Source organism: Micromys minutus (assembly GCF_963924665.1).
Source record: "Micromys minutus genome assembly, chromosome: 11".
Lineage (NCBI taxonomy): Eukaryota > Metazoa > Chordata > Mammalia > Rodentia > Muridae > Micromys > Micromys minutus.
The window spans coordinates 25644139-25664592 of record NC_137980.1 but is presented as its reverse complement, the minus strand read 5'-3'; the positions used below and the strand labels follow the sequence as shown (position 1 = coordinate 25664592).

Below are 20454 nucleotides of genomic sequence, written 5' to 3'. Positions count from 1 at the left end.
AACTGTATATAACTCCAATCGCAGGTTCTGGCCTCCATGAACACTGCATATACACTATACATGTTGTACATTTTATATATGCAAACAAAAAATATTCATACATAAAATAATTGAAAAAACTTTTCTAATTATAGACATTTTAATCTATCATTAAAAATATGAAATACAGTATTGGGTGCTTTCTCCAGATATAGTAAATATAAAACACAAGAATAAGCAAAAATAAGCAGATTGAAACAAAAATATGTAGCAAATAGTCACATAGAAATGAAGCAAATATAGAAAGTCACAATGAATTAAAATGAAGTTTTTTTTCCCCATTTTCTCCCCCCTCCCCAATCTTAGCAAAAACTGATTCTAAAAATGAAGAAGAAGAAAAGCGGCGAATTGAGGCTCGGAGAGAGAAGCAGAGACGCAGACGAGAGAAAAACAGTGAGAAATATGGAGATGGATACAGGTTTGTGTTCACTAGATAAAAAAATGGGGCTTATTAGAAGGTAGATTTTTAAGCTAGGTGCCTTTCCTAAGCATAGTGTCACATGCCTGTAACTTCTCCTTATAAGGCTATGCAGGAGGTTTGTTAACTTAGTTCAGACTAGATGACATACTGAGGCCCTATCTTTAAAAAGTTTCCTAAAATTGGCAGATATATTTTATAGAATATGAAAATTAAAATCAATAGAGATTTGACTAAATTAATAAAGGAATGGGGCTAGGGCTGTCTCAGATACACAAAGCCTTGGTAACCTACTCATTACTCGGTATTGCATAAACCAAATATACCAGTACATAACTATAATCCCAGCACTTAAGTGGCAGCGGCCAAAGACCATAGTCTTGAGATTTGACTTCAGAGACACTATAGTGTTCTTGACTAGGGAAGCTTGGGTTTTATTAGTAAGTTTTTCCAGTAGAGATGCCAGAGAAAATTCTGAAAGAACAATGAATGAATAGGAACTGACATTTAGATACCGACACATTGAAAGGTCATAATATGGGCCTAGGAGGTGGGTTGAAGGTTAGGGTGTGCACTGCACAGCACGAGGACCTGAGTGAGAATCCCCATCACCTACAGGAGGTTGGGTGTAGTGAGCATGCTGTCAGCAGTGGAGATAGGGTTGCTGAGGCTTTGCTGGCTGCCAGCTTAGTTCAAGACTCAATGAGCCATCTTGTCTCAAGGAAATAGGAGATTTCCCTATGAATTGTTCATGAACCCACAGATACACAAATGTGTGAAGAATCCAGGGAAGCTCACTGATAAGTACTTGGGATGATGCCCAGCACTGAGAACAGGTTGTGATAGGCAGATGACAAAATTATTAGCATGTGGATGGACTGCATTTATATAAGCATGTAATATATATAGAATGATGTGCTAAATGGAAAGATATGGTTAAACAACTCAATTTTAAAGTCAGTTTAGATCCTCTTATCCTATGTAGAGAGATTAGAAATTTAAAAAGAAATGCAAAAAGGAGAGTAAAGTGAAGGATTTTCTCTGTAACATTTTTTCTCCAGGCTTAAAGTCAGTTATAGATATGAAAGAAATGATGAGTGCTGGAAAGATGGCTCAACAGTAAAAAGAATGCATTGCTTTTCTAAACCCATGTTCCTGGGATGTTATAAGGCACAGAGCTGTTACTTAAGCTTCAGGGAGTCCAGTGACCTCTTCTGGCCTCCTTGGATATCCACCCATAAATAAAAAAATGGATTTTAGAAAAAGATGAATAGATTTGACTATGGTCTCAAAACTTTTTTTAAAAAGATTTATTTATTTTATGTATGTGAGTACACTGTTGCTATCTTCAGACACACCAGAAGAGGGCATCAGATCCCATTACAGATGCTTGTGAGCCACCATGCAGTTGCTAGGAATTGAACTCAGGACCTCTGGAAGAGCAGTCAGTGCTTTTAACCACTGAGCTATTTCTCCAGCCCTTCCCTTCCAGCTCCCCCCTTTAATTTGTTTATATTTCATGAGTATGAATCTTTGCCTGCATTTGTGCATATGCACCATGTGTGTACAGTACCTGCAGAAGTCAGAAGGCATAGGGGTCTGGAACTGGAGTTATGATTGTGAACTACCCTGTGGGTGCTAAGAACTGACCCAGGGTCTTCTGCAAGCACAGCAAGTGCTCTTAATCACTGAGCCATTTTCTTCAGCTTTAGGACTCAGAACATGAAAGGAAAGCAAGTGGTCTTAGAAAAGATAATTATAAGAAAGGACTGTCTAATTTAAACATTAACCTTGATAAAAGTTACTTTGAGAGAAAGAAAACAAATGTGTAACTTAGTGAAGGAACATAGCTAGTTTACACCTTGAGGGAAACTGTTGAGATAGTAATTTAAATCAAATGAAAGTGAGTAGTGTGCTGTTTCATTGGAGAAGTACTGATCCAACAGCTGAGGTGTATGCACATTAACTTACTCAAGAGTAATTGTATAATGTTATAACTATTAGAAATCAGATGGCATCTTAAAAATTAAACAACTTTGTATCCATTGATTTTTTTTTTTTGCCAAGTAATTAACATAAAAACAGAGTTTAATCTACAAAAAATTATTATTACAACATGATTGTATTAAATCCTAATGGAAATTTTTTTATTGTGATTTTTTTTTTTAATTAGAAAACAAATATACAACTTGGAGTGGATTTGAGGCAAATTGTGCCATAAGCAGATTTTCCTTAAGTGGCTAAACAATGTTTAAAAAGCAAGTAACAATAAAAGAAACTGTTTCTGCTACAATACCAGCAGTACAAAAAAAACAGTGTATGAGTACCTGGATAAAACACATTTTTGCAGTAGTGCAGGTTTAAGTACATGTTGTTGACTGTCCACAGGTCACGCAGTTACAACTCCACACTTCAACAACATGCTGACAGCTCCTAAAGCTACTTTACAAAAGTCATAATCCAGATGTTCCCTCATTGACCAACTCCATCTAAGCTTAGATGTGCAGAAGGGCTTAGATATATCTAGAGGAAGCCACATGCAACATGTATTTGATCAGCTTTCTAAAATAAGGTTTAAGGACAGTGACATAAGACAAGGGAAGAAAACATGGAGGAATGAAGTCCTAATTACTATACATGCATGCTTTTTGACAGTAGGGGGGAACCTTTTACAGAAAAGTTACAAAGAAAAGGCAAATAAACAAGTGTGATAAGAAATTAACACATTCTGTACAGTGTCTCCACTTCACTGTCAGCATTTGTACCAACTCTTTGTAGTTTACTTGACTGTCCCCATCAGAGTCTTCTTCCCTGATCATTTTTCATCAACCTCTTCATCTGTTGACTTCTCTCCAAGGTTTGTCATCATGTGGCGAAGCTCTGCTGCCCTAATATAACCATTGCCATCAGACACACGGAAGGTGTCTCTACTGTGTCTTTCATTTCTTTTCCCAGCATTGTCAGAAATCCAGGGAAGTCAATTGTGCCATTACCATCCACATCTACTTCACTGGCATGTCCTACAGCTTTGCTTCTGTGGGGTTCTGCCCCAGAGACCTCATCACTGTCCCCAGCTCTTTGTTGTTATTGTCCCATCCCCATCCTTGTCAAATAGTGAGAAAGCTTCTTTGAATTATGCAGTCTGCTCCTTGGTCAGTTTGTCAGCCATGTTGCAAGAGCTACTAGTTTTTAAGATGTGAACAGACAACCACACGGCCAGCTGGATCCACTCGGACTCCCTAATGGGAATTAAATATTGATTCTAGAGAATGATGAAGTTGATATAAGTTTTGACTCATTACCTTATGAGGTCATGTTAAAAATGAAGATTACTGTGGAGAAAAGGGTAAAAGTAGAAAAATAGATATTTAAAATGTAAATTATATATCAGGAAAAAGATGGTAACAGGCTCTCCCTATATATCTGCTTGCCTTGACTCTGTGAGCCTCCTTCCTTAACCTCCCAGTTGCTGAGATTACGGGCATGTGCCATTCTGTTTGTCAGGAAATTTTTTAAAAGACTCCTTATGTTAGGAAAATAAAGAATATAAAATTTTCAAAGTACAAATACAATTTTTTTCTGAATGCTTCTAAGTAAATACATTTTTTATTAAAAAATAAAAAATTTTATATCTAGCTTTAATAATCTGGTCCTTTCCTGGTTTATTTCTCTAAATTTACAAGTTCTTGAGAAACAATAGACTTAAACATATAAGAATTACTTCATAAAGAAGAGTTACAGTTTTTTTTGTATAAAACTTTCTTGTTTTTGAGATTATAATTATGTAATTTCCTCTATTCCCTTCTTCCCTGCAGACCCTCCCATATTTGCCTCCTTCCTCTCTTTGAAATTTGTGGGCTCTTTTTTTATTTTTTTTTTCAACTAACATTTACTTGCATGCATGCATATGTACCTATGCATATGCTCCTAAATATGAATTGGTGTAATGTTACTTGCACATATGTCTTCAGGGCTGATGGCTGGTACTGGATGATCAATTGTGCTCTTCCCTGGGGAGAACTGTTTCTACGACTCTTAGTCTTCCACTTTGGCATGTCCTTGTTCAGCTTATGTTTAGGCAGTCATGTTGGTGCGTTTTTATGGTATAGCTTCTGAGATTACTAGGAGACACAGTTTCACACTAAATTCCCTGATCCTTTGGCTCTTGCAGACTTTCCCCTTCTGCAATGTTTCTGAGACTTAACATATGGGAATTGTTTTGGGACTAGGCTCCACAACTCTACATTTTGATTGGTTGTAGTTTTCTATAATGGTCTTTGTTTGTTGCAAAGTTTCCTTTATGAGAGGTGAAGACTGCACTTATACATGGCTACAAGGGCAAGTATTTACATTTAGTGTACTTGGGCATTATGCTGGTTTGGTAAGTCGTAGGTTCTTCCTCAGATCTGTGACCTCACTAGCCTTCAGGGTTCTATGATCAGCCATGAGTCCCCTCTAGTTGAATAGGTCATAAGTCCATCAAAAAGCTTCTGGTTCCTGCTGGGGTATGGGTGCCACTGCTGCACTTAGAGAACATGGGCATTTGTCTTTCTGAGTCTGGTGTAACTCACTCAATACTTCTCTCTTTTTTTTTTTAACTTTTATCATTTTTTTTCTTGCAACTGAATAGTATTTCATAGTGTATATGTACTGTATTTTGTTACCCATTTGATAGTTGAAGAACAGTGAGGCTGTTTGCATCTCCCAGCTACTGTGAATAGAGCAGTGAACATGTCTGAGCAAGGATCTGTGGAGTAGGAGGTTGAGTTCTTGGGGCATAGACAGGGAGTGGTGTAATGGGGTCATATGGTGGATTTTTGTTCTTAGCTTTTTGGAGTTCTTCACATTGGTTTCCATAGTAGCTGCCCTAGTTTGCAATACCCTCAACAGTGAATGACGGTTCCTTTTCCCCTGCATCCCCTCTAGCATTTGTTGTTGGTTGTTAATCTTTGCCATTCTGCTGGAGGTAAGACGAAATCTCAAAGTTGTTTTGTTTGTTTATTGCTAGAAATGATGAATGCTTTTTGAGATTTTTCTTGGCCTTCCCTTCCCCCTTCATTCAAGACCACTATGTTCAGGTCCCAGGCCTGTATTTTGAATGGGTGTTTTTTTTTTTTTTTCCTCCTTCTTCTTTCTTTTAGTTCTTTATGTAGCCTGGATATTAATCTTATGTCAGATATGTGTAGCTGGCCAGGATTCTTTCCCATTCTCTGGGTTCCCCCTTTTGGATGGTTTCATTAGTTGTGCAGACAAATTTTAATTTTATGAGGTCCCATGTGTCAGATGTTAGCTTTAATTCTTGAACAAATGAAGTCTTATTTAGGAAGTCCTTTCCTACTCGGTATCATGTAGAATATTGCCTGTGTTTTCTTCTAGCATTTTCAGATTTCACTTTTAGGTGTTTGATCCGTTTGGAATTAGTTTTTGTACAAGGTGATAGATGTGGGTCTGTTTTCATTTTTCTGTATGTGGAATCCAGTGTTCTTAGCACTGTCTGTTGAAGATGCTTTCTTTTCTCCAGGTGTGTTTTTGGCATCTTTGTCATCTATTAAGTGGTTGAAGGTCTGTGTACTCATGCTTAGGTCTTCAATTTTATTTCGTTGTCTGCTTGTCTGTTCTTTGCCAACACCTTGTTGTTTTTGTTACTATGGCTCTGTAGTGTATCTTAAGATCTGGAACGGCAATTCTTTTAGCATTATGGGGTTTCCCCCCTCAGGATTGTTTTGGCTTTCAGGGATCTTTTGTGGTTCCATATGAATTTAGGATAGTTTTTTTTTCTTCCTATTTCTGTGAAGAATGAGATGGGGCTTTGATTGGGATTGCATTGAATCTGTAACTAGCTTTGCTAAAACAGTCATTTTCCAATGTTAATTCTTTCCAATCTCTGAGCGTGGGCTGTCTTTCCATTTTCTACTGTCTTTTTCTATCTTTCTTCAGAGGTTTGAAGCTTTCATTTTTGATGTCCTTCACTTCCTTAGTTGAGTTTATCTGGAGATACTTAAGTTTTCTTTGAGGCTATTGTAAGTGAGAATGAGTCCATGATCTTGTCTCTGTATGATTGTTGTTGGGGTATAAAACAGCTATTGATTCATGCAAGTTGATTCTGTATCCTGCCATGTTGCTTACTTTGTCATTTATAAAAACTTCCTGGTACAATATCTAGGCTCTGTATAGTTATCATGTCATCCGCAATAGGGATAGTTTGAGACCCCTCCCCCTTTTGTGTCCCTTTAGTTTCTTTCTCTTGCCTTATTGCTGTACTTCAAGCACAACATTGAAAAGGAGAGTAGACATCTCTGTCTTCGTTCCTGACTTCAGTGGGATTGCTTCAACCTTTTCTCCGTGTGATGTTGGCTGTGGGTGTCTTGTACCTGGTTTTTAGTATAAGTTTTAGTATGGCTTTGTAGGAGTTTGGAGGTGCTCCTTCTGTTTCTATTTTTTTTGAAATAGTTGGAAAAGAGTGTGCTCTCATATTTGAATGTCTGGTAGAATTCTGCTGTGAACGCTGGTCTCATCCTCTTTGTTTTTAATCTGGAAAGCGTTAGGTTGCTGACTTCTTGCTTTAATTTTGGTAGTTTTGTCTAGGAAGCCATCCATTTCTTTTAAGTTTTCCAGCTTAATGAAGTACAAGTTTTTAAAATATTTCCTTATAATATTCTGAGTTTCTTTGATGTCATGTAATGTTCCTTATTCATTTCTGATTGTGTTACTTTGGATTCTCTTGCCTGCCTGCCTTCCTTTCTTTTTTGGGGAGGGTTTGTTGAGCGGTGGGTGTGTCAGTCTTGTTTATCGTCTCTAACAGCTCTAGATCCAGTGATTCTTTGTACAGTTTTTGTTGTTTCTGTTTCATTGATTTCTTTTTTTATTCTTGCTGTTGATTGGGTTTGGATTTGGTTTGTTGTTCTTGTCATCCATGTGTCCCCCAGGGTTTGCAGTGTTTGCGTCTTTATTCAACTCCAGGAAACTATTTCTTTCTTGTTTCATTGTCAGCAACACATTTTTCAATCTCCATGAGTTGTGTATTTACTAGAAATGTGTTTGCTGTCAGCTTTAAGTTTTATTGCATAGTAGTCAAATAGGATACAAAGAGTGATTTTAGTCCTTTTGAATTTGTAAAGAATTGTTTGGTTCTCAGGATATGGTTTATTTTAGCAGTTTCTTTGCTGTTTGGATGGAATATTTTGTCAATATTTGTTAAGTCCATTTGATGTATGACGTTAATTAAATTTGATGTTTATTTTTGTTTTAGATGACCTGTTTATTGGGAAAATGTGAAGTATTGAAATCCCTTATTATTTTTTGTTCTATTTTTGTTTTTTGAGACAAGGCTTCTCTGTGTAGCTGTGACTGATCTGGAATTCAAATCTAGACCAGGCTAGCCTCAAACTCAATGAGATCTGCTGCCTCTGCCTCTTCAGTACTGGGGTTAAAGGCTTGTGCCACCATGGCCCTTTTGAATCCCCATACTATTAATAGATTGATATTAACCTGTGTCTTTAAATCCAGTAGTGTTGTTGTTTTTAACAAAATAGCATGCTCCAGAATTTGGTGCATATATGTTTACGATGGTAATGTTTTCTTGGTTAATTGTCCCTTTTATTAGAATGAAGCATTCCTCATTATCTTTTCTGTTTGATTTTAGTTTGAAGTCTATTTTGTTAGGTATTAGGGACCGAGAAGCCTGCTTGCTTCTTGGTCCCATTTTATTAGAGTCCTTTTGTCCATCCTTCTGCTCTAAGTAGTGCCTATATTTAAAGATGTGATGTGTTGCTTCTTGCAGGCAACAGACAGATAGATTTTTGTTTCTTGTTCATTCAGTCAGCATGTGTATTTTGATTAGAGAATTGAGGCCACTGATATTTAAAGTTATTATTGAAATGTACTTGTTAATTATAGCCATCATGTTGCTGATTCTTGATGTTGTGTTCTCAGTGGTACTTTGTGTTTTAATAATTATGGCCTCATTTTTTCCCATAGTCTCTGCTATGCTCAGTTTTTCTCTTCAGCCCATATTATTGCTTTCTGTTTTTTTCTTGTTTAGATTTTGGATATGTTTTTTTGTGCTGCTTATGTTATGGAAAGGTTTTCTTTCTTCAATTCTGGTAGATAGTTTTGCTGTGTATATTAGTCTAGGCTGGCTGTTTTAGCCTTTTAAGACTTGGGATGCTTTGCTCCAGGCTCTTTTGGCTTTCAAAATTTCCTTTGAGAAATCAGCTATTATTCTGATAGGCTTTGTTTACATGTGACTTGTGTGCTTCTTTCTCTTGCAGCATTCAACTCACTTTCTTTGTATGTATATATTCTTAGTGTTTTAGTTATGCTTTGCCAATGGGGAGCTTCCTTTCTTGTCTAGTGTGTTTGCTGTTCTGTATACTTCTGTCTGTATGGGTGGGAAATTTTCTTCTGTAATCTTGTTGTGCCATTGACTTGGGATTCTTTTTTTTTTTAAATCTATGCCTATGATTTGAAGGTTTGATTATTTCATGGTGTCCCACTTTTTCTGTATGTTTCTTTCCTGTGGTTTCTGTTTTTTAATTATTATGTATCTTATTTTTTTGGACTAGGCCCTCTCCTCTCCTCTGACTCCTGATACTCTACTTTCTGTTTGATTCTCTCTTATTAGGGTTTCCTGTGGGTTCCAGCTGAGTTACTGGACTCTCCCTCTCCATCTCAGCTTGAGTCCCATTCTTAAACCTGGGCGTGTCTTCATCATTTCCTTCAGCCTGGCTGGTGTTCTCTTGGGCATCACATAGGAATTTATTCTCCTTAAGTTCTGTTCATTGAGATGTTTCTTTGTGTTTTTAAACTTGAATTCTTTGGTGAAGTTTATGATTTTTCTTTTAAATTCTGTTTCCTTGGTTTCATTTAAGTAATTTTTATTGGCAAACATTTCTACAGAACTGGTAGGATTGGAGAGAAGGTACTGCCTTGCTCTTTCATATTGTTTGTATTTTTCTGATGAGATCTGGCATGTGGAGTTTGTTTTGTTGGCTCTCAGTCTGATATAAGCAGGCTGGCTCAGAAGGGAGGATGTGCAGGTGGGTTGGAATTAAAGGGTGGGCATGGCTTGTGGGATGAAGTGAGGTAGACTGGGTTGGTGCACAGGATGTACTCCTGGCCCAAGCTGGCTTTGGATCAGGCTTGGTGCAAAGGTTGGATATAGCATGGGAGGAGTGGGTGGGGTTGACAGGTAGGTAGAGAGCATTCTGGCAGAAACCTAGGCTAGGTCATTAGGTGTGGGCTTGGGTTATGTCTGAAGGATTGGGGATAAGGGGTGAATGCAAAGTACTTCAGTGACTGCTGCCTGAATAGGGATTTAGATACCATTTTCCTCTTTACCTTAATTTCAGAGTTCTAAAATAGAGTAATTCCAGCTAATAAAACTGTTTTTACATGCTCTCAGTGAATAAGGTAATATTTAAAGGAAATTTTTTTCTTTATAGAATGGCATTCACATGTTCATTTTGTAAATTTCGAACCTTTGAAGAAAAAGATATTGAACTGCATCTGGAAAGTTCTTCACACCAGGAAACATTAGATCATATTCAGAAACAAACTAAATTTGATAAAGTAGTTATGGAGTTTTTACATGTAAGTAGATTTTTTTCAAAATAGGAAACATTTTATTTGATCTGCATTTATCTTATCACTTTTAATAATTTCTTTCTCACTTGTTTATGTTTCTGAAAAACTGATAATTACTCATTTAAGGAAACTTGTTAAAATTAGATGTGAATTTCATATTAGAATTTGGATTTTTAACTTGAGAACTCATTTCTTGTAGTTATTTCTGAAAAAGTTTTCAGGAAAAAGTTGTCCTTTAGCTATTTATTCCTTCAGATTCACCCGTCACTCCTGCAGAGTCCTCCTGGGTTTCCGAGTCCATACCTGGAGATACGGTGGTGCATTAACCCTCATTTCAGATGAACTCATGTCCATAGCAGCTCAGTGGCCTTGTCACTAGACAGCAGAGCCAGAGTCTCAGTGCCAGGGAAGACTGGCATCTGTTTGGTGTCTTTGTATTTTCTGTGTGGTTGTCAGTTTCATAGGATATTTTGAAGACCATTAGCATTACTCTTTAGGAGTGAATTATAGCTGGAAATAAAACGTGTTCAAGGTGCACTGATAGTTTTATTTAGGTGGAAATGCTAAGACTGTAGAAAGACTGGGGACTTGAAAGAGGAAACCATACTTTCTGGTCAGAAATGCTGAAAGAGGAGGCTTGAGCTGCACTGCTAATTGGGGCTGGAAAGTTAAAAATATTGTGTTCACTCAGACCTCGCTAGCAGAATTGTGTCCTGATTAGATTAAAACTTGTTCCTGTCATTTTTCCATAACAGGTTTCTATATGTCAGTTATGATTCACCTCTTAGTTGAGAAGGTCACCATCCAGCCTCTGATTTCTTACCACAGATGCCTAGAAGACATTGTGAGCAGTGAAGCAGTTTTCTAGGGTTTCAAGAAAATAGTGGGTTTCTTGTTCTCACAGAGCAGCAGTACCTGTTAGTGATGGTGTTTCTCATAGGATGAGCATACAGTAGATGCTTCTTGGAAACAGTCTGTATTTTTATTTTCTAGGAATGTATGGTGAATAAATTTAAAAAAGCATCTATTCGTAAGCAACAGACACTTAATCACCCAGAAGCTTACAAAATAGTTGAAAAGGATATTATGGAAGGTGAGTATTTAGGCAAGTTGTTTTTATAAATTTATGTTTATATTTTATGTATCATAACTTGAAAGCCTCAGGACTAACACAGTTTACAGTCATACTCGCTGTAGACTTCCTGACTTGTTTTCATGCTTACATACTTATTATTGCTTACAGCTACCCCTTTCTCTTCGTGTAGAGTAGGGTTCTCAGAGTTAAGTGATTTTTTTTTTTTTTACGATTATGTGGGTGGGAGGAGTACTGTTCATGATGCAGTGTCCCAGGAGGCTAGAAGAGGCTTCCTATGCCCTAGACCCAGTCACTGATGTAGGTCTTGCAGGTCAGACTCAGGTCCCCTGCAAGAGCAGTTCTGATTCTTAATCTCAGCCTTCTCTCCATTTTTATTATTTCTCTTTGAAATTCAGATCATTAACTTTTTTAGTCTTTCCTAATTTTTTAATTCCATCACTGGAGTCTACATAAGCCTGTTTTTATTAAAAATAAAAACAAAAAAGAACAAAAACATAATTTTATTGTAACTTGCCTTTTTATCTGTAAACAATCATTCTATAGGCAGTAGCTTCCTGCTGAGCATTATATATTTCTAACCCAACAACCATGCTTTTTTAATCCTCATCCACCTGACACCTTGTCCTTTAGCTCTCATAGTTACGCTTAATGAACAGCTTCTACTCTTATTCGCCTGCTGAGACTGCTTGGAAAGAAAGCAGGCCTTTGGTTGGTTTTGAGAAATGGTTTTCTTACGTAGTCCCTGGCCTTGAACCTGCAGCGATCCTGTCTTCCTGAGTGCTAAGATTACAGGTGTGAGTGCAACCTAAAATGGTGGTTGTTTAAATCATCTTCAGTAGCAGTTCCCACCCACTCTGTTGCCTGTGACTCTGTCCCAGAGTCGGTCAGTCCCCTGGGTCTGCCTTCAGTCCTTGCACACCACCAGTCATTGTGTTCATTATTGTTGTCCTTCATATTTGTTTCAGGTGAGTCTGTCCACACAGTTTAATGAACATGTCTATGGGATTAGATCTGTAGGTCTAGCACAGATCTGTTTTCTGAAATGTTCATTCAATTGCCTGCCACTGTTTTTTCAGTAGTCTTATAAAACTAACATCTAGGGCTGGAGAGATGGTCAAGGTTAAGAGCAATGAATTGTTGCAACAGGGCTTTGTTTGGTTCCCAGTGCCAGTATCTGGTGGCTCACAACTACCTGTAACTCCAGCTCTAGGAGCGTCTGACATTCTGGCCTCCTTAGGCACCAGCACTACCCACACAGACACAGAGATGCAAAAAGATTAAATGATAATAAAAATAAGTCTAAATAAAATAAATCTCCAAAATCTGTCATTTTCTTTGCTAGTCTTTAAATAAGGAAACAAAAAACTCAAAATATTTTTCTTGAAAAAATAGCTCTACCATTCACCAAAGCAGAAATAAGGAGTTATCTACAGTGCTTCCGTTCATGTGCAGCACAGTTTCCTGTATTTTTATATGTTGAACAAATCTTTACCCCTCCTTTAAATGTTGTATTTGGGGGCTGGAGTGATGACTCACTGGTTGTGAAGACTTGTTAACATTGCTGAGGACCCAGGTTTGACTACCAGGACCAACATGGCCACTCCTAACATTTATAGCTTCCATTCTGGGGGACCCAGCACCCTCTAATGACCCTCACTGGTACCAAGCATCTATGTCTTACATAGGCATCTTTGTGAAATAAGTTCAAATCTTCAGTGTTCTCTGAATAGTTCATAGTAGTTTTCTTTGTCTAGTTTACTTTTATTTATTCTTTTTCCTTTCTTTCTCTTTTCTTTTCTTCCTTCCTTCCTTCCTTCCTTCCTTCCTTCCTTCCTTCCTTCCTTCCTCTATGTGATCACATAATTTCAGGAAATTAATTAGTGGTACAGTGTAAGGCTAAAATTCCTTGGCACGGTACATACAAAGCAGGGCAGCAAGAGGAAGGCCTGGTGTCAGGACAGGAGGCTGAGTGCTCACATCTTGTCCCCTAAACCAAGCAAGAAACAGACCGAAAGCAGGGTGAGGCTGTCAGCACTCCAAACCCTCGTTCTCTGACACACTTCCTTTGACAAGGCTAAGCCTCCCCAGATGGCACCACCATGTGGGTACCAGTTGTTAAATCCCAGAACCTGTGTGGGACATTGCCACCCAAACCACTGTACTTTGTAATGAGAGCTGGGCAAGTACTCTACAATGAGCTGCTTATTCAGCCTGAGATTCCTTTAGAATGGAATTCTATAGATTGACAATAGATGTTTTTGTTCCTTATAGCATCTCTCTTGCTTTTCTTGCCCACTCATCTACATAGTAGTGGAACTCTCATTTTGCTAAAATAACATCCATTTAGCTGTGTTTTTTTTGAGGAGGTGGACTAAAAGCTCTAAGCATGAGTGACTTACATGATGAGAGTGATGGGTAGGAGAGGTGGCTCAGTGGTTAAGAAAATGTACATCAGCTAACCACCTTTAGCTCTACTTCTAGGAGGATCTGACAGAAACCAAGACCCCTACATGTGTAGACATGAGATGTGCAGAACTTGACACATGCCTCCATGCTCTGATCCTTTGTTGGCAGGAGTAAAAATGAGGATGGGAACTAGTGAGAACTTGACCTGTCAGAAGTGAGGATGTGTGGGTGTTTCTTCCCTAATCAACTTGTTTTTAGGTGTTACTGCAGATGATCACATGATGAAGGTGGAGACTGTTCACTGTAGTGCTTGTAGCGTGTACATCCCTGCTTTACACAGCTCAGTTCAGCTGCATCTCAAGTCTCTAGACCATGGCAAAGGGAAACAGGTAAGTCTGGAATCTTTATACAGTTCTTGAATTTTCTACCAGTTTTTAAAATTTTTCTTTGGTCATTGTTCAGACATTCTGTCCTAGATCTTCAGTGAGAGCAGCTAGCTAGCTCTGCGTTAACTTAGAGGCAGAGTCATGTCATAGTTAAGGTCATGAACTTGGAGCAAAGCTTTCTGGTATAGAATCTTAGTGTTAAAGACATTCCTTATCTAACTTTCCTTATCTGTTAGATGAAGCTGGAATCATTCTTATGATTGTGCTTATTTAAGGGGTCAGTCAACTAACATGTAATACCTAATAATGTGGTGCCTATAATAATCAGCATTCAGAAAAAGCACCTGAAAAGCAGTTTTTGTTTTTACTTTTGTTATTTTTAAGTTGCTACCAAATGGTTTTGTAAATATGTGTGAGTTAGTACAAAAAGGAAAGGAAACCTTTATTATGACCTGCCTGTTTTTCTGTTTGGGAAAGCATATTTAAAACTAGTGTTAGCATTTACTATACTAATAAACAGGATAGCCTTCAATAGCATACAGGCTGCTTGTCCATTGGGACATGCTGTTTCTGCTTTATACTGGGTTTTATCTAGTTGTCTTTTCTTCAGAAAACAAAAACACTTACATTGTGAAAAATAAAGTTTATTTGTAAAATGGATTTGAAGATTTAAAAATGAATGACTAAAAAGAGGAGACTTGAGTCTTGAGTCTTTATTTTATAATGATGTAAATCTCACTTCATACTCCTTTGCACACTCTGAGGTATGCTGTCTGGCTAGTAGATGCTTCATATTATTACCTTGTCTCCTCTGTGTAGTATGTTTTGTGAAAGCTTAGAAGCCTTGAAGAAGATTGATTATACTGGATGTTTTGATAAAGTGTGGAGTAAAAGACTTACACTTGGGAGTGCTGTATTGTATTGCATTGCATTGCATTGCATTGCATTGCATTGTATTGGCTATGAAAGTTTATGGTCTCAATCCCAGAGTGATTTAGATTACAAGCACAATGACTGTAGTTATTCATAGCTTCATTAGTTGTAAAAGTCATTTAAACCTAGGAATTTGAGTGTAAAATGCCACTTTAAGTCTCAAAACTTTCCATGCCATGGCTTCCTAGACCTCACTATTGTGTTTTCCACAGGCTTACAAGGAACAGATAAAGAGGGAAAGCGTGCTGACTGCTACAAGCATCTTAAACAACCCAATCGTGAAGGCTCGGTACGAGCGCTTTGTGAAGGTGAGACTGGACAAAAGCCTTTTAGGACACGTTGTGTAATTGTATGTGTTAGAGTCATAACATGACACTGAAACAGACACATACAGGGAAGGGTTTCTCTCACTATTGTTGGATCAGAGGACAGGAGGCAGTCATTTCCTGTGTCCTCCCCCTTCTAGCTCTACATCAGTGTGTTAGAGGATCAGGATGTTACTCTTAGTCACATGTGGTAAGTTTGCAAATGCCTCCTATGGTGGTGTGAGTGTGCAGACTGGAGGAAGCTTTAAGCATGTCACTTCAGGAGCCTTGCACCTTGCATTTGACTCAGGTCTGTGATTGGCCTGGGGCTTGCATATTCAGTGAAGCTGCTGGCCACCCAGCTGTTTCTGCCTCCCTAACTCTGGGATAACAAGCCTGTGCCGCTAGACCTGGCTTTTAATTTGGGCTTTGAGGCTCACACCACAGTCTCTCTGTTTATGTGCAAAGTGCTTTATGACTGAGGTACTTCCCCAGACCTTACTTTTGTTTGGTTGACTTACTTTTTTAATTGTTTCCTACTTTCTTTCTTTCTTTTTTTTTTTAAATTTATTTATTTTATGTATGAGTACACTGTTGCTGTCCTCAGATACACCAGAAGAGGACATTGGATTTCATTACAGATGTTTGTGAGCCACCATGTGGTTGCTGAGAATTGAATTCAGAACTTCTGGAAGAGCAATCAGTTATCTTAACTTCTGAGCCATCTCTCCAGCCCATTTGATTCACTTATATCTTCCATAACTATCGCTTCAGATCGTCCCCTCTTCACATAGCTGCAAGTTCATCCTTGCTTTCCCCATGTGCATGTTCTTTTGCACTAGGAAGATAGAGAGCTTCTTCCTTAGATTTATGTATAGTCCTTACCTTGGTCACTGCTTCCTCATCCATGTTCTGTTTCATCATTCTCATGTCCTTATGAGAGTCCTTAGGTCCCCGCCCCTTATCAGTGTCCTCTAGACAGACAGTGCTCACCATTGCCCTAAAGAGTGACCTGATTGTTCCTGGACTCTGGATCTCCGCCCTTACGGCCTTTTCTTACCACAGTTCAGAAGATAGCTTGCCTGTGTTAGGCTCTTCACCTCCTGTTATTTGCTGTAACTGAAGACTTCTCACCTGGAACAATAGAATCAGGGTCTTTTTTAAAGGGTGTGGTTAAATAGGCAACTATTCAAACCTTATGAAGACCCTCTGGATTAATTTCCCAAACTTTTCAAATTAGTATTCTGAAATGTTTCCTATTCTTTTCTCCTCTTTTTCTTCCCTCCCTTCCTCCCCACCTCCCTCCTTCCCTCTCTTTCTTCCTCCTCCTCTCTTCTCCTCCTTTCTTCCTTCCCTCCCTCCCTCTCATTCTCCTTTTCAAGTTAGGATTTCTCTGTATAGCCCTGGCTGTCCTGGAACTTGCTCTGTAGACCAGGCTGCCGTCAAACTCGGAGATCCACCTGCCTTTGCCTCCTGAGTGCTGGGATTAAAGGCATGCGCCACCATTGCCTGTTCCTGAAGTGTTTCTTATTAGGCTTCTTTCTGGTAATTTTGATTCAGAAGGTCTGAGGTCGATTAGGAATTAGTATTTTAAGAAAGGGCTTTAGGACTCGACAGCTTTCACTAGTGTGGGACGAAGCACGTGTTTTTTGTGAACTTACAGGAAGTTACTTGTAAAGATGTGCTCTTGGACAACCGTTATTGCTCTGACTTCTACTTACATCATACTTTAAAAACTGTGTTAAGATTATCAGTGATCCAGCTGTCACATTTAGTGTTTTATAAATGAACATTCTGGTGCTTGAGAGTTTGCTCATTTGGTGCACGACTTGTTGTGCAAGTGAGTGTGACCCTCAGAACCCACTTAAGAGGAACTTGGACATGAACATGAGCTGCATGTTTGTTACATCAGTGCTGGGGGTAGAGGTAGGGGTATCCCTGGGGCTCTCTGCAGAGCTAGCCTATTCTAACTGGCCTCAAACATCATGATGCACAGCTATTGAGGAATGACATCAGGAGTTGTTGTCTGACTTCCAGATATATTTGAACATACATGCAGTCACTTGCAAACACACAAAAATCACGGCACTTTAATTTAAAACTTGTAAAACTAATCCTCAGCCTCACTCATTTATCTTTAATAGTGATGGACGCTGATGGTTTATCAATCCCCTTTATCTGTTTTGTCATTTATCACCTTTTCTTTAAACTTCCATGTTCGGCAGATACTGTTTGCTCTGAGCATTCCTTTTCTCACTCCTGCCCATGTGCAGGCTGCTTCTAGGCTTCTACCCAGCCTGACTTACTCCTGTCGTCTGCCTCAGGCATGCCATGTCGGACTCTAGGCCACTGTCAGCTCAGTGCTGACATTCATGTAAATCCATTTGTGCAAATATCTTGCTTTGGCCACTCTTCTCCATGGGCTGAAGATTTACAGACATATATTAAACATTTGTATATCTCACTTTTTAATTGTGTGCAGCATGCCCGCCCCTCTCTCTTTTTCTTCTCCCCATTGTAATGGACATACTCTGTTCGGATGCCCCACATCTCTCAGTTTTCTTATCGGTGGCTATTAGAATCTTCATTGGGGTCTGCTTCTGAGCTCTAGGCCTTCTAAACCCACTCTGCACATGAATCTGCACTACCCAGCTGTTTATTATCACACTCCATCTTACAATGCACCAGCCTTAACAGATTCTTAATAAGCTTCACTGCTTTTCACATATTGATACTGTCTTCCAGTATGTCCATTTTATATGAGACCGTCCAGATAAATAATAAGATAAAATATAGGGCTGTTGATGTGGCTCAGCCAGATGAAGGCACTTGCCACTAACCCCAGTGACCAGAATTCAGTCCTTGGGTTCTGGAAGGAGAAAGCAGATAGATGGTTATCTGACCTCCACATGTCAGCATGTGCACATGTACATCACACACATGGAGTAAAAATAATAAAAGGATAAAATTGTACCTTTGAATGTTGGCCAAAAATATGTTTCTGTAATTTTTGCAAGTGTTAGTGTAAGGCATGGTGTCTAGAGGCTTTGTGGTTTTCATTGAGCTCTTATGAGACCAACCAGAAGCACAGTGAGTGCTTCATCTGCATCAGCTGTTTTGCATGTATTGTATTTTATATAAGATTTTAGAAGTTCAGTTAAAATCTTTGGCTTTTTAAAAATTGCTCTAACTAAAGGAATATAAAATAAGTAATAAATTACATACTCAATTGGAATAAAGTAGATACAATATTTAATAGTTTTGTCATAAGTAAAATGATCTTCAGATACTATTTTTTTCCTAAGATACAGCAAGTATTGGTCATAGAAAAACAAATGTGTGGAGTGTAAAAGCCATTTGTCTTGTTTAGGGAGAGAATCCTTTTGAAATTCAAGATCATGCTCAGGATCAGCAGATAGAAGGAGATGAAGAGGACGAAGAGAAGATTGATGAACCCATTGAAGACGAGGATGATGAGGAGGAAGAGGAGGAAGAGGAAGAAGGAGAGGAAGGGGGGGAAGCTGGATCTGTGGAGGACGAAGGGGATGTGGAGGGAGAGGAGGGCGCAGCAGCAGCAGGGGAAGCTGATGCAGTGGAAGAAACAGAGGGAGCAGAGGAGGCAGAGGAAGAGGAGGAAGAGGAGGAGGAGGAGGTGGAGGAGGTGGAAGAGGAGGAGGAAGAGGAAGAGGAGGAGGAGGAGGAGGAGGAGGAGGAGGAGGTGGAGGGAACTGAGGAGGATTTTGCTGCCCAGGCCTGTGCTACTGAGCAGGGTGAGCACATTCAGATGTAGGCATACACTTCACAGGGCCTTACTGGCTGCCACCATAGAAAACGGAAGATGCTGAGTAGCTTATGACACCATGTTGCATGCATTCCACATATTAAAGTTTGTTTTATATAATTTCTAAATGTTTGGCACTTGTTTAATAAAATGAAGTTAAGATGATTTCAGTTTAGTTTTTATAGATACCAAACTTAGATAAGTCGTTTGTATGATTTTTAAGCTTAGTTTTTATTACCTTACTGGTATTCAGGATTCTAGGTGTGTGTTGCTCCTCTGCCCATTGTAATCATTTGAACTTAAATGCTGCTCTTGGGAGTGAACCTTTAAGTGTGCATTCAGTTTTTGAATACTTACTCTATATTGATGGGACAAGTATTTTGTCCTGATTTGAGTTTTTTTGTTTTTTGTTTTTTTAAACATTGACTAAAGGTTAGCATTAAGATGGCTTAAAGGATTTTGTGTACAGTTCCCTTTGTAGCAATAAAATGTTTTTTTTTTTTAAAGAAGAACTTTCTCCTTTGATTGCAATTTAAACATTTCATCAATTAAATGAGTATTTAAAAATCAATATCTGCCTTAATGTATGAGTTTAGCTCACAAGTATTTCAAGTGATTGAGAAGACTTGAATTAAAACATTTTTCCTCAGTCATATTTTTAAAAAGTGTGACTACTGTATATTTTCTAATACATTTTAGAGGTCAGTCTGTAACTGACCTTGTTTATACTAGCTTTAGTTTGTTCTTTTCTCTGTGCCTATGTCAAACCTTGGAATCTTCCTGAAAATACAATTTAATACAAATAATTTGTGTTCTTTTGTCATGTCTGTTTTGCCTGGAGAACCAAGAATCAAGCCTGTTTTCAAAAAAAATAATTGTTTCCCCTTCACTCTTTACTAATATTTTCCATTCAAAAACAAAACTACCTATGTATTAACCAAGAGGACATGAGACTGGCCTATTGTAAGTCATTATTATAAGGTAGTCGATGCTGCTGAAAAGAAGAGCTGTATGAGTCACCAGCCTCTTAGTGAGCACCAGGAGTTGTACTCTTTAAATCAGGATGCCAACCCTTTCTCTTTAATGAAACTGGCCTCGAACATTTGAGGCATTGGATGGGCAACTTCTGTAATAAAGCACTAAGTCAATGAGTGTATGGGCATTTGTAGAAGTGTGTATGAGTATTATATGTGTGTGCACAGGTGTATGGGCACTGTATATGTGGATTCATATGTCTGGAGGATGCCAAGTGTCTGTTCTTTTGTGCTTTATCTTATTCCCTTGAGAGCGTCTCTTACTGAAACTGGAACTAGGCTGGTAGCTTGCAAGCCCCAGAGAGCCTTCTGTCTCCATGCCCTGTAAAGTAACTTTATTTGTCGGAAGTAAATGTCTTGAAGGCCTACAGCCAAACCAGCTAACCCTTTCTTGTTCTTTCTGAACTTTGACTGGCTGGTTAAACTCAGCTGTTCTGGCTCAAACTCCTCTCCAGGACTTATTCAAACTCT

At 38.6% G+C, this 20454-nt stretch overlaps 1 protein-coding gene and 1 pseudogene across 2 annotated transcripts in view; one reads left to right on the top strand and one right to left on the bottom strand.

The window, feature by feature from the left end:
• Positions 1-19740, top strand: part of ZNF326 (zinc finger protein 326) — a 35641-nt gene extending 15901 nt beyond the window's left edge. Inside the window, exons 7-13 of the mRNA XM_080925522.1 lie at positions 346-457; positions 9901-10048; positions 11036-11135; positions 13803-13933; positions 15076-15171; positions 18539-18760; positions 18905-19740. Coding sequence (XP_080781648.1) covers positions 346-457; positions 9901-10048; positions 11036-11135; positions 13803-13933; positions 15076-15171; positions 18539-18760; positions 18905-18958 — 863 coding nt within the window. The 3' untranslated portion in view covers positions 18959-19740. The remainder of the gene's footprint in view (positions 1-345; positions 458-9900; positions 10049-11035; positions 11136-13802; positions 13934-15075; positions 15172-18538; positions 18761-18904) is intronic.
• On the bottom strand, positions 3127-3626 carry LOC308427061 (neo-calmodulin-like; annotated as a pseudogene). The gene has a single exon. The product of its transcript is annotated as a neo-calmodulin-like (transcript).
• Positions 19741-20454: the final 714 nt, after the last annotated feature.